Source organism: Seriola lalandi, unplaced genomic scaffold (assembly GCF_002814215.2).
Source record: "Seriola lalandi dorsalis isolate HSWRI2012SDOR001 ecotype SW California unplaced genomic scaffold, Sedor1 jcf7180002054478, whole genome shotgun sequence".
Taxonomy (NCBI): domain Eukaryota; kingdom Metazoa; phylum Chordata; class Actinopteri; order Carangiformes; family Carangidae; genus Seriola; species Seriola lalandi.
Genome location: NW_019525031.1, coordinates 284,193 through 297,426, shown reverse-complemented (window position 1 = coordinate 297,426; position 13,234 = coordinate 284,193). Strand labels below are relative to the sequence as shown.

Sequence of the window (13,234 nt, the reverse complement as noted above, 5' to 3'; positions counted from 1 at the left end):
CACAAAGTTTGAATGTAGAAGTCACATAAATGTAAAACTAATCAGATTTACCCTGAAATTACAGAGAATCTTTTCAATCATTTTTAATTACAGATAATTACTGTCATTTTGCATAGATTTGTATTTAATTTAAGAAAGCAGAAAAATACTGTTTGAATAATACAGTAATTTGTCTTTACAAAAATAGGAAATAAATGTAATTCATTATTATTGGCATAATGCTTAAAATAAAAGTTTGGCTGTTAATTCACAGATCATTTCTGTCATTTTACAGACTTTTGCTCACAAAAAAACAGAAAATTACTGTAAAAGTAAGTTATTTATAAGAGTTATTTTCAGTAAAATTTTGATTTTTTTTAACAATGTACTTGTAATGTTCTGATGATGTTTTCCTCAAAATCTTAAATGTCATTCAGAATCTTCTATTCAAATGTTTTTAACTGAATCATACTTAACACACGTGTAACAAAACATGGTAAGATGATTAATTTTAATTTAATTAAAAAACATTTTTTAGGCTAACTGTTGAACTGTGGTAACCATGGTAAACTTATGCTTGTTAAACATTGGCATTTCAGCATTGTCACTGTGTGATTACAGTGGTAAATAGGTTTCAACTGCAGATTATCAAACTTAATAATAATCTAAACTAAACCAATTAGAAACAAATGAAACAGTAAAAAGTCAATGTCAAACGGTGAATGTGTCGAATGTAAAACAGTAGATCTGAGATTTCAGATCAGAACGATGTGTTGTAAGGAGGGAAGAGCAGATGTCCGGCTCTACATCATGGCTGCAGTTCGGACTATATTTTGGCCTGGGCCATGAGAGGCGCTGGCCGGCCTCTTAAGGTGTCATTACGCTGGGACTCTGTGAAGAGACCCACTCCGGATCCACACAGCACAACACCTCATAACCACTGCATAAAGTTCAAAATGATTCAGGCACGAGATATTTAAATCTCAATTAAAGTGCTGGCACGTGAATTCTTGCCAGATTGTAATAAGAGAACAAAGTCAGGTGTTAGGTGTGGTGTGTAACACCTGTCTTTAAAAAGAAAGTGTCGGCAATTGAGAATCATGATTACCAATAGGTGGTGTCCACCCTGTGAGGACTATGTAAGGCACCACCCATCACGACTGTGAACATGTGAGCAGACATTTAGCTCAAAGGTTTAAACCCCTTGAAATCCTCAAAATGACCTAGAGGAAGCTGAGGAAGAGCTTTGAAAAATACTGAGAGAATGTGCAGTTTTTAATCATGTAAATGTTGTTTTGATTAAATTTCTCCATGAAGCCGATATGAAATCAATTCTTACATCCTTAATTATTATTTATGAAATTATGAAATATCTCACATCAAAGTTAGGCAAAAACTCTCATTCTTGTTCTCTGGAAGGGACTTTGGTTTTGGATTACTCAAAAACTACACAATTAGGTACTTCAAAGTAATTGTGCAAGTTGTCTAAGAAGTACTAAGTATAAATATATTAGGATCATGAACTACTTTCAAATGATGCGCTGGCAACAAGTGGCAGCTCATAGTTTTTTGCAATATATTTGGATATATTAGTATATATTTTGTCGATTGATGTTTTTTATTCTACGCCGTTCTCCACCTTCTGAGGCCACAGGTTGAACATGCACTTGACCCCCTACAGTCCGCCTACAAAGAATATATTGGAGTGGATGATGCCGTCCTTTACATGCTCCACCGATTCTTACTTGGATGAGCCAGGTAGTTACATGAGGATTATGTTCTTTGATTTCTCAATTGCATTTAACACCATCCACAACCATGGACTTTTGGAGGTCTAGGCCCACCCTCCAGCCAGTCAACATTCGAGGGAAGGACACCGAGGTGGTGCACCCTTACAAATACCTAGGTGTGCACCTGGACAGTAAACTGGACTGGTCCCTGAACACAGATGCCATCTACCTGAAGGGGTAGAGCCGGCCCTTTTTCCTCAGGAGGCTCAGGTCCTTTGACGTCTGCAGTGAAATGCTGCACATGTTTTATCTGTCGGCGGTGACCAGTGGACTCTTTAATGCTGCAGTCTGCTGGGGCGGCAGCATGTCCGACTAAAACACAAAGAGACTGGACAAGCTGGTCGAAAAGGCTGGGTCAGTGCTGCAGGAGTCTGGACTCACTCAGGACTGTTGTGGAGAGACGCATGCAATGTAAGATGGAGGCCATCTTGGACAATACCAACCACCCTCTCCACAATGTTCTGGCAGGACAGAGAAGCAGCTCCAGCTGCAGCAAATGTCTCATCTCACTGCAGAACAGAGAGGTTCAGGAGATCCTTTGTTCCCACTGCCACCAGGCTATACAACACCTCAGCCAAAGGAAGTGGCTTATTTAATTATTATTGTTATTTATTATCAACTGTTATTATTATTATTATTATTATTATTATTATTATTATTATTATTATTATTATTATTATTATCAATATTATCAACAGTAAGCTAATGGACACATGAATTTCCCCTCGGGGATAAATAAAGTATCTATCTATCTATCTATCTATCTATCTATCTATCTATCTATCTATCTATCTATCTATCTATCTATCTATCAATCACATCAAATTCAGGTGAAAATGTTATTCTTCTCCTCTGGAAAGGACTTTAATTGTGGATTGCTAAAAAACTACATAGTAAAAGTACTTCATAGTACTTCTGGAAGTAGAACTAAGTCCAGCAGTACAGGTGTTTTGAACTACTTAAGAGGAAACTAGAATGAGGTTTTTTTTATTGTTTTGTTTTCATCTTTCAACACACATTGTGCTGTTAAAATAAATATTGGAAATTAAACCTGACACCATCTTTTACCTTAAAATTACTCCTTGGTGGGATTTGCACATAGGCTGCAGCTATATAAAGATGGCATTGGTTTCTGAAGCTCAGAGTCACTATCTTGGCAGTGCCGTACTCTGCCCCTAATGCCCAGCTAATCCAAAAATGGTCAAAGAAGAAGGGCGTGTGTGGAGCCGAGACTTCGGTGAATGCCGGTTGTTGGCAAACATACGCTCACTCACATGTCACTCAAAGAGGCCACGCCCTCAACTCTTCATTACTTTAGTCCTTCATAAAATGTAAACAGGTGAGATATATAAACACTTTGTCATGAAGGTGGAAATAGCTCATTTTTATTTGGCTTGTGTTTCAGTGGGTGTTGAGGCTCAAAGAGTAGGTTCTTGTCTGTGTGGGGGGGTTTCCTGTCGTCTTTAATGTCTTTAATTAAAGACAGTGTTGTTCCTCTAAGAGTTCAGGTACTGCTTTCTCCTTCCTCTATTTGAAGGTTTGCCACAGATACTGGTGAGCCCATAGCTCTGCCAAGCTTTAGTCACCCCAAGTGATGTTAAGGCAGAGGTCCAGCAGTTCACACATCTAGTCTGGATTGAGGTTTGTTGTATTGTGTAAGGTGCTGTCGTGTAGCAGGCGTATCTTAGTGATGGTGAAGTGAAGCTTTACGAGCCAGGGAAGCTTTCAACACAGTTTGTATGAAAAAAAAGTTTTTCAAATCAAAGCTCAACGGCGACCTCTGCTGGTCAAAGTAACCGACCAACATGTAGATCTCCTTGAAGCAAAAACAAATGAATTGATAGATGAATACATTAATGAATAGATACATAAATAAATAAACCTGTTCCACTCCAAGTAACTGAAAAACAATAAAAAAATAAAATTTTGCATTATGGATTTGGACAATTTCTCTTTTGTAAACAAGTAAAACTCATGAATTGAGGAGGTAAACAGCTGGGGAGAGAGGAGGGAAGACATGCAGCAGAGGGCCGCTGCATAAGGACTAACCCTAAATGGTGAGTGTGCCACCAGGGTAGACTGAGCATCCAACATGCACACGTACATGCAGTTGGTTATAGTGAATCTGTAAAGACTAACAATGTACTGTAGGTCAGTCTACTGCATCATAGCTGTGTTGGAGCACCACCCTGTGGCTTCCTGGGTCCCTGGAAATCACAACATCACATCAGAAACATGGGAATTCCTGTTTGTACTTTCACCACCATTAAAGAAAATACTTTTCATGGGAGGTTTTCTTCTACACTCTAATCCAGCTTCATTTATTTTTGTCATTTCCATCAAGATGTGCTAATTAACTTTTTCAAAGACTTGTAAACAGATTTTAAATAATTACATTTGAGTAATTACATGTAACCTGACTGGTTGCTACACTTTGATTATGTTTGTTAAACCGATGACATAAAGAGAAATCTACACTGAGACAATGTGGTGGAGGTCAAATTTATTTTAAAGGCAAATCCCAGATTTTCACATCATAACATAAAATCTTTATCCAGTCTTAATATTAACTTTGTGGAACTTCAGGGAAGTTTTATGAAAATTTTACTGTATATTTGTTTGTATTTTATTTTATATTTTATACTGTATTATTATTATTATTATTATTATTATTAACTACAGGGTCTGAATTAGTGCAAGTCTTGTGACAGTAGCAGTATGAAAATGTACGTCGGCTTTTATTTTTGAAATGTTTAACCGGAAGTGTCGTTAGCTTGTCGGCGCTCACAGCTGCACGTAGTGGAGGGAAGCGGCTAGCTCCGTAAAGTCCGATAGCTCTGTTAGCTCCGTTAGCCCCGTGAGCCCCGTGTGAGTTTGTAGGATAGTTTACTGTAGTTATTAGCACCTTCTGCTGTTCCCACCATGGCGTACCAGCTGTACAGGAACACCACTCTGGGAAACAGTCTACAGGAGAGTCTGGACGAGCTCATACAGGTGACACACATCACACATTATGGCTGCTAGCTCGTAGCTAGCCCAGAGTAGCGCGCTTCTAACGGCAACAACGACGGTCAGTTACGCTGTTTAGCTCATAGCTGGCTAACTATACCTTGGTAGCCTCGGTTTGCTTCAGCTATTAATTCAGAAGTTAACATAAATATTCTCATATTTTCTGTCTGTAGTGTTGACATATTAAGGAGCAACTGTGGAGTTAACAGTAACTGTATGTAAACAGTATAGCTAGCTAGCCTAAGCTAAACTAATGTTTGTTAGGGACACAATAAATGGTGAATTAAAAATCATTATTATAATTATGGTATCTTTCTGATAATTTATTTATTACTAGACAGGGTTATAGTCACCTACAGCAATGCATAACATACACAGACTGTATGAGAACTGGTCCAGGATCTGTGAAGGTCCAGCTCAGGGATGCACTGTTTACCTCCTGTATCTAGGTCATTGCTGTGTAGTTCAGACATGGGGGACGTGTCTACTATTAGAAACAAAGTGTTTTTAATATTTGACTTTTCCTGAGTGACATGTTCCTGTATTATGCTTTAGTTTATTTAGAAATTCACAGTTATCACTTTCACAATCTTGTGACAGAACTTGAAACATAGCGAGACACGTTCACTTCCTCTCACCAACTGATCTGTCTGAGTTAAATCTTACTCAACTTTGACCCACAAAATCGCAAGCCTCTCTGACATCCAGCCGATTGGAGATAGAGGGGCTGAGACTGAGCTCTCATTCAGAAAGTATTGTTTGACCCTAACCCTTAAATTCTTGTTTAATATTTATGCACGAAATAATACAAGCAGCACAGAAGGAGAGATGCCGAAGTGAGTGTGAGGACAGTGACAGAGGTTAATGACAGTTAATAGTCTGATACACATGTAGTTTAACTGCTTTGTGGACTGCTGTTATTAGCCCTTCAGTGATGCTATCTCCTGCCCCCCTCCTGTTTTTGGCCACAGCACCAGAGTAAGTTTCACCAGGTGGATCTTGGTTTGACTGCACCATAAGGAGCTCTATGGCTCAGAGGATTAAGATACTGTATGTCAGGATATAGATACACACAGGACTTGTTAGTGGGAGACATTCAAGGTCGGTTTGGTCTTTTCATGGGTTTGTATCTGCTCTCTCACTGCAGAGAGCAGAAAATAATCAAGTGTTTAATGCAGATCGGTGCAACCCTACCTGAAATTAAACAAGCGAGATATAATGTGTTAATTAATGAAGGTTGTGTTGTTTAGATTAGGAGTTGCTGCTTGTGAACTGTACAACATTGTCTGTGAGTGTGTGGTGACGTTAAGTGAAATCTGGTGTGTGTTCAGACTCAGCAGATCACTCCTCAGCTGGCTCTTCAGGTCCTCCTCCAGTTCGACAAAGCCATCAATACAGCGCTCGCCAACAGAGTCCGCAACAGAGTCAACTTCAGGGTGAGTTCTTCCGACATTTATTTCAATGTGTCAGATACATATTTATTTATTCATATTGAACTTAATATTGTCAGGCGTCAACTTTAAAGGACTCGGATCAGGGTCAATTAAACACAGAGTGATGACTCCCTGGATGTTTCAGGATGTTTGTGAACTGTAACCGTGTTGAGTTGTTTGGACTGTTGCGTAACTGGGTCACCGTGTCTCCGTCCCACAGGGCTCTCTGAACACCTACAGGTTCTGCGACAACGTGTGGACGTTTGTTCTGAACGACGTGGAGTTCAGAGAGGTCACCGACCTGGTGAAGGTCGACAAGGTCAAGATTGTGGCCTGTGACGGAAAGAGCGAGTCGACCCAGAACAAAACCGATAAATGGTTAGTAATAAATTTACTCATGTTTCATATTTCACATTGACACACCTGTGCTGTGATGTCACATGCTCCACCAGGTGATCATACACCTGATGTCACAAATCAATGATCAGGTCTGATTTATGGTGATATCATTGGATCAATGTAATGACATACTTTGCTTTTTAATTGACTCTCATTTTCTCCACAAGCAGTTTTTCCGTTTAGTTTCTTGTATGTCCTGATATAAGACTACATGTCCCATAATCCTCCTCTCTTCTCTCTCTTTTTCTCCTCTTTTCTTCCTGTATTTAACGTCACTGTGTTCTTCCTTTCTACAGACTCGGCTCCAGCGCCACAGAGTGGCGTCTCTCCTCGTGTGTTCGGTGTCGGTTGGAGCCGCAGATGGACCTGGACTGTACATATAATTTATTACAGCAGAGTCACAGCTGAGAAGTGTGTGTGTGTGTGTGTGTGTGTGTGTGTGTGTGTGTGTGTGTGTGTGTGTGTGTGTGTGTGTGTCAGAGTGGACCAGTCACTGTACCTGCATCAGTTTGTTTTTATTATCAGTTTACAGGAGTTTGTGTTCAGTTTGCTGTTATAATTGAGCTGAATCATCTTTAATAAAAACTTTATTTAAAACACACGGAGGATTCTAATTGGTTCGTTCAAGCTGAATAATGATGATGAAACTAATTTTCTATTAGGAGCCTCAGCTCCTCAACTGTTAACTTTTGCTGCTTTGTCTAATGTATAGTAAACTGAAAAGTTTCATGACGTCATCGTCGACTTCAGGAAACTGTTCCAAGTATTTTTCCCTATTTTTTCAACTTTAAAAAAATCAAGATCCTTGACATTTTATGGACCAAATGATAAATCTAGGAAATAGTTTAGTTGCAGCTCTAATTGATTCATTAACGACTTCCTCTGAGGAGTCGTGACGTTATCCCAAGATAACGAGATATTATCAGGAGAAAATAATTTTGCCTTAACGCTCCTCCTTAGCAACACTCCTTAGTAACTCGTTAGCTGACGAGGACAGATGTGAAAATGACCTTGATTGAAATGTTCTCTGATACGTTGATCAATGCTGATTAATTGATAAAATAATGTAGTCACAGCCCTAATTGACTCGTTAACCACTTCCTGTGAAGAGTCACGTGACAGTCGTGAAACGAGGATGCTCTTTTCATCAGTCAGCATTTATGTTTTTCTGTGTGGACATGATGGAGGATAAATCTTGGTAATAACTGATCTGTCTAATAATCCTCACTACACCTTCCCACCACACTACAGACCACATCATCCACATCTGGTTTAATGCCAAGTAGATTTTCACATACGAAGAATATGCTTCATTGTTTTGGTGCGAAACAATAAACACAGAAGAAGAAAAGAAAGATAAAGTGAAATCATCAGAGCCATGAGGCAAAGTCAAAGCTTTCCACTTTATTATAACAACATCAGGATTTCACATCATGTATAAAAGAGTGCATCTTAAAAATGGTACGGGTACAATGATCAACATTAACGTCTCTTAAACACATAGAATATAAATACACAACTTTGTCTCAGTTTACTGCAAATCAACCGTAAAATGACTTTGAAGTATAAAATGGCTTCGGGAATAGACTTCACTGTAGATATGGGCCCAGTATATATCTGTGTGTATACACTAGGAATCCATAAAATATATACGTCTCAGTGAGTGTGTGTGTGTTTTTATTTATAATTAAACAGACGTCTTGATCAATACTGCATGTGGTTTCATCAGAGAGGAAATGGCTTCTGTTTCCAAACAATAAAACGTCTAAACTGAAGCTGAAGGAAGTGAACAGAGGAGCAGAGTGATGATGACATTTACAGTGAAGTCTGATAATTATCTGTTAATCAGTGGAGATGCAGACGAGGTAACGGCGGGAGAGATTTAAAGATTTTGTCACCTGACGTGATGAAATGATCGATGGCTTCAAAATAAAACAGTGTGAATTATTGCAGTTTTAAAAGCCCTGACGCACCAACACATTTAAAAACAGAGATCTACATGTATTAAAGCTGCACTGACTCCAAACATTCAGACTGGTTATCAGGACTGACTTATTTCTCTTATTTTATTTGAATAACTTGAATTTAATTTACTTTAACCCCCTTTAACAACTCATTTAACATTTATAATCTGTATAAACACATGAATAAATGCTTTATAACAGTATAATGTGCTTGTCAGGACAGCTTAAGGGCTTATTAATTAAGTATTTTATACAGCAGGCTCCACTTGTGTGTGTTCACAGGAGAAGTTAGTGTCGTTGGCAAATACATTAATAAACACAATCGTTTAATAATCGTTTATATCCTGTTTATAAATATTAAATGAGCAGAGAGGAGGTAAACATGAAAGATGAATTTAGTCTTTTCTGATTTCCTCTGGTTTTCTCCATCAAACAGCAACAACAAACTTTACTCCAACAGAATAAACTTTACAGTAGAACCAGAGAATGTGTCTGCAGTGATTTAGTGTTTGGTCGAAGCCACGGAGGTGAAGGCATCCTGACAACACTGAATGTCTCACAGTGCAGCTGGATAGTGAATTATTTACACGGCAGCTTTATGTTTTCCTTAAAGGTCCGGGAAAAACCACAACTTCATTTAGGAATATGCTCAGTGTGAGAACAGTTTGACACTTGGTCTCCAAGACCAGAGCCACAGGACGAAGATTTAGTATTTATTCTGTACTTCAATGATGCCGACACCAAGACAAATGAGCTAATCAGCTCCAGTTAATACAGGGCTCATCCTGGAGCTTTCGTTGCCCCGGGACGTCTATAAGGTCCTGGGGCAGCTGCCGACTTTGCCTGTGTCAAACTTTTAAACACCACAGTTTGTCACGAATGCTATAGATCTGTAATCCCTGGGTCTGAGATGACCTGAGGACATCACTGTGACCTTGTTCTTTTCTCCTCCGCTGCCACAGAAGACGTCATACAGCTCGAGCCAGACCACCGCTGGTGAGCAAACTGATACTGGTGGGTGAAATAATGGAGGGACCAGAATAAATTAACTGATTAACCAACTGCTTTCATCAGCAGTCAACACACCGAGTCACTGGACCAGAGGCTGACTGATGCCAAAGTCCTGAAACACTGAGAAACTGCATCTGAAGGTTAGCTGCAAAACCCGGAGGAACGGAGGCCGAACCGTCACTGACTGAAGCTGATCCTGAGTCAGTTCCTCATGGACTTCCTGGTTCCTGTTTAGCACCAATGAGACTCTTTAAAACCTCGAATCTGTCGTCCTGACAACTCCAACAGTTAGTTTTTTAGTTCTGATTCTTAGCGTTAGCATTAGCTCTGAGCTCGGTAAAATAAAATGTGGCTTGTTATTGGAGGGAAATATTTACATACTGCTGAAGCTACAGGGAAAGACTTTTCACCCAATGAATATGAATAATAATGTGTTTCTTTAATGATACTGACTTTAGTGACGACTCCCAGGACTGCTAGGTGAACTGCAGGAGCTAACGGGTAACTGTAAAGACCCAGTGACCCACTCCTATTCATCTTTGGCTTTGTAGACACTGTGGGGGGGGGGGGGGGGGGGGGGGCTGCAAGGCTGGATTACCAAGTGGACAAAGTGGGCTACTGCAGCGGGGCCCCAGACACTTCATATCAATTAGCTGCACGTCATTTTATCAATATCATGGAGTTGAGTTTTACAAATTAGCTTGAAAGCAATGAACAGAAAACCTGGAGCGAGGCAGCTTCACTCCACAGGAGGGGTGTCTGGATGTCTTGAGGCATAATGAAGCTGCCATGTGGGTTTGGGTTCTAACAGGTTAATCCAGCCATGCTAGGTGACATGCTAATGCTAATTAGCCCTAATAGTTTCCAAAATCCTTTTTACTTCCTGTGTTCTGGGCTGTTAACTCCACCTTCAGTTCTCTAGACTGTTCATAATTAAGACTTGCCGTCACCGCGCTGAGTTAACGAGTCGGCTAAGCGTCAGTTACCGGGATATTAAGATGAATTCGCAGCATCGTATCCTCAGAGGTCGACGCTGTCCGGACACACATGTGGGCGTATCATTAAACTCCAGTCTTGACGAATCAGAGCCGAGCGTGTGCTGTTGAAGTAGTACGTGTTCATCCCGACACAGAGGCTGGTTCAGTTCAGATGACCTGAGGAGCGCAACAGGTGACCGGGTCAAAGGTCACATCGTATGTCATCAAAAAGCACCGACAGGACGCAGGTTGTGTGAGATGACACAGCGACAAGATACACATTCAAAAATTTTAAAAAGACACTTCTAGAAAACGTAGAAAGAGTATAAAGACAAAAAAATAATGTCTGGTTTCAGATGTAAGAAAGTATAAAACATCCACCAGGTGAAGTTCAGCTACTTGTCAACAGTCCGTCTCTGTTCATCGTCCTCCTCCCTCCTCCTCCCTCCTCCTCCGCCTCGTCCTCCTCCTCTTCCTCTCTACTCAGTCCAGGAAGCGTTGACAGGCTTTCTTCCAGCGACAGGCCGTGCACCACTGATCTCTGTGCTCGATGCCGTAAACTTTACGACACTTCTTTGCTTCACCACGAACCCTCCTGACACACACACACACACACACACACACACACACACACACATACAGAGAGAGAGAGAGAGAGAGATTGATACTGTTAATATTATCAAATGTCTCTCTGCCTGTTCAAATCCTGGGGCTGGTTGAACAAAACACCTTAAGTTTTCTACTTAAATATATCACTTAAGGTTCAATTTCTGCACAGGTTTTACTGACTTTCAAGATTCCTTAAACACAAAGATAAGGAAGAAACCTCAAATACTTAAGTGAACATTTTAAGGAAACTTTAAGGATCAAACATAAGGGTGTTTTGTGCAACAGTACGGCAGTACCAGTACTGACCTGCAGGGGGCGCTCTGATGCTGCAGCCACTGCTCTCCTACACTGATCGAACGCACCCGAAACGACAAGCCCTGAGGAGGAGACAGAGACAGAGACAGAGTGGGTGTCTGATTTATTTTCTTCATCAGTAGCTCTGCTCTCTGATGCTTCGTGTTGTAATAATAAAATAATAATAATGTGTGAGCTGCTGCTGCTGTAATGTCCTTTGTTGTGGCTGTAAACAGGCTGCAGTTTCCTGTGTCGGCCTGCAGGTGGCAGCACTGCTCTGTGACACACTGATGGAAAATGTGACCACAAACCATCTGAGGGGATTTTCCTGCCGGATAAAAACCATCAGGGTGGAACGCACGCACACACGCACGCACGCATGCACGCACACACACTTCACCCCCCCCCCCCCCCCCCCCCAAGTGTAAAACCAGTTTTAACAGGCTTCTCTGGGCTGGTGCAGGAAATCAACAATAGACTGCTGTACAGGATTCAGACTGAAAACAGAACTGGATTGGAGAAGTGTGTGTGTGTGTGTGTGTGTGTGTGTGTGTGTTTTGGGGATGTCCAGTAATAAGTGAATAATGTAAATCTCAGTGAAAGTCCACACTGACATGTTTGTTCTGTGTAGGACACGAACAGAGAATCTCAAGTTTCACTTCTCGGACTTTTGTGGACTTTTTTGTTTTATTCATTGTGACAGACGGTTATTTCCTCCTCGTTAGAAACACTCACCATGTAAACAACTCCTTTGCAAACGTTAAACACTTCAAGCATTTAATAACAATAACAACTTTTAATTTCCCATGAGTCAAAGCCTCGTGGGCGCTGCAGTTGCTAAATGCTAAAATAAATAAAACTCTGTTTCGTCCCATTCGCTCTTGGTCTGGTGACGATCAGCTGATCAGACAAAACAAGACGTCATCTTCAGATCAATGATTCAATTTGTTTGATTCCAGTGATTCAGGTCAAAAACAACGGCTTTGTACATCACGACCATGAAACATTTTTTACCTTTCTCCTGAGATAAGTGGTTACAGTTCAGGTTCAGGTACGAGGAAACCAACCTCACTTCCCTGAGAATCGATCACCAACCCTTATAAAAGAGTCGTCGGTCCTGTTCCCTGCAGAGTCTTGTACCAGGATTAGATCAGATAAAGGTGATGGCTGTTTACCTGTCTGCTGTGGCAGGTGGTGGGCGGGGCCATCGAACGACAGGAAGCTGTGCTGGAAGCTGCTGCTGAGATCACATGGCTGGGAGGCAGAGCCTAAAAAAAGTATAAAACTGTTTAATTTAAATATTCTGTTATTATACACACAGAGACATAATCGTTCCAAATAATACATAAGAGAAAAAATATGTTTTGAGTTTTGCTGTTAAATTACAAAGAAAAAATGTTTTTTCACATTTTATGAAAGTCACGTGTGAAGGTTTAGACCTGCAGTAGCAGCGTATGGAGCCATGTTTTTATGAGGGGGTCTCCATGTTGTTTGTATTTTACAGGTTCAAGCTCATGATCCAAAACTGTCATAAATCATCTAAATCTATTTAACATGAGCTCAAGAAAACACAGGATGTGTTTCTTTACAAGAAAACACTTTGTGATGTTTTATTATTTTAACTATGCATCCTGCACTAACTGTCAGTCACTGTTGATAAGCCCCGCCCTACCTGGTAGGAGTGCTCTGATTGGACCTGCAGGAGGCTGCCGGAGGAGGAGGGGGCGGAGTGACTCAGAGTACCACAGGTTGGAGAAGGGGGGGATGGA

General features: G+C 40.6%; 1 protein-coding gene and 1 pseudogene across 2 annotated transcripts in view; one reads left to right on the top strand and one right to left on the bottom strand.

The window, feature by feature from the left end:
* The first annotated feature begins 4,552 nt into the window (after window positions 1-4,552).
* On the top strand, window positions 4,553-7,211 carry gtf2a2 (general transcription factor IIA, 2). Its single transcript, XM_023412377.2, has 4 exons — window positions 4,553-4,763; window positions 6,110-6,214; window positions 6,432-6,589; window positions 6,907-7,211. Coding segments are annotated over exons 1-4 (336 nt in total). The 5' UTR covers window positions 4,553-4,691; the 3' UTR covers window positions 6,908-7,211.
* A 788-nt stretch (window positions 7,212-7,999) lies between these two features.
* LOC111659416 (zinc finger protein 395-like) overlaps window positions 8,000-13,234 on the bottom strand; it is a 10,104-nt pseudogene continuing 4,869 nt past the window's right edge. Inside the window, exons 7-10 of the transcript XR_015437635.1 lie at window positions 13,138-13,234; window positions 12,641-12,733; window positions 11,478-11,548; window positions 8,000-11,157 (exon numbers count right to left, since the gene is read on the bottom strand). The exon at window positions 13,138-13,234 is cut by the window's right edge and continues 218 nt beyond it. The product of XR_015437635.1 is annotated as a zinc finger protein 395-like (transcript). The remainder of the gene's footprint in view (window positions 11,158-11,477; window positions 11,549-12,640; window positions 12,734-13,137) is intronic.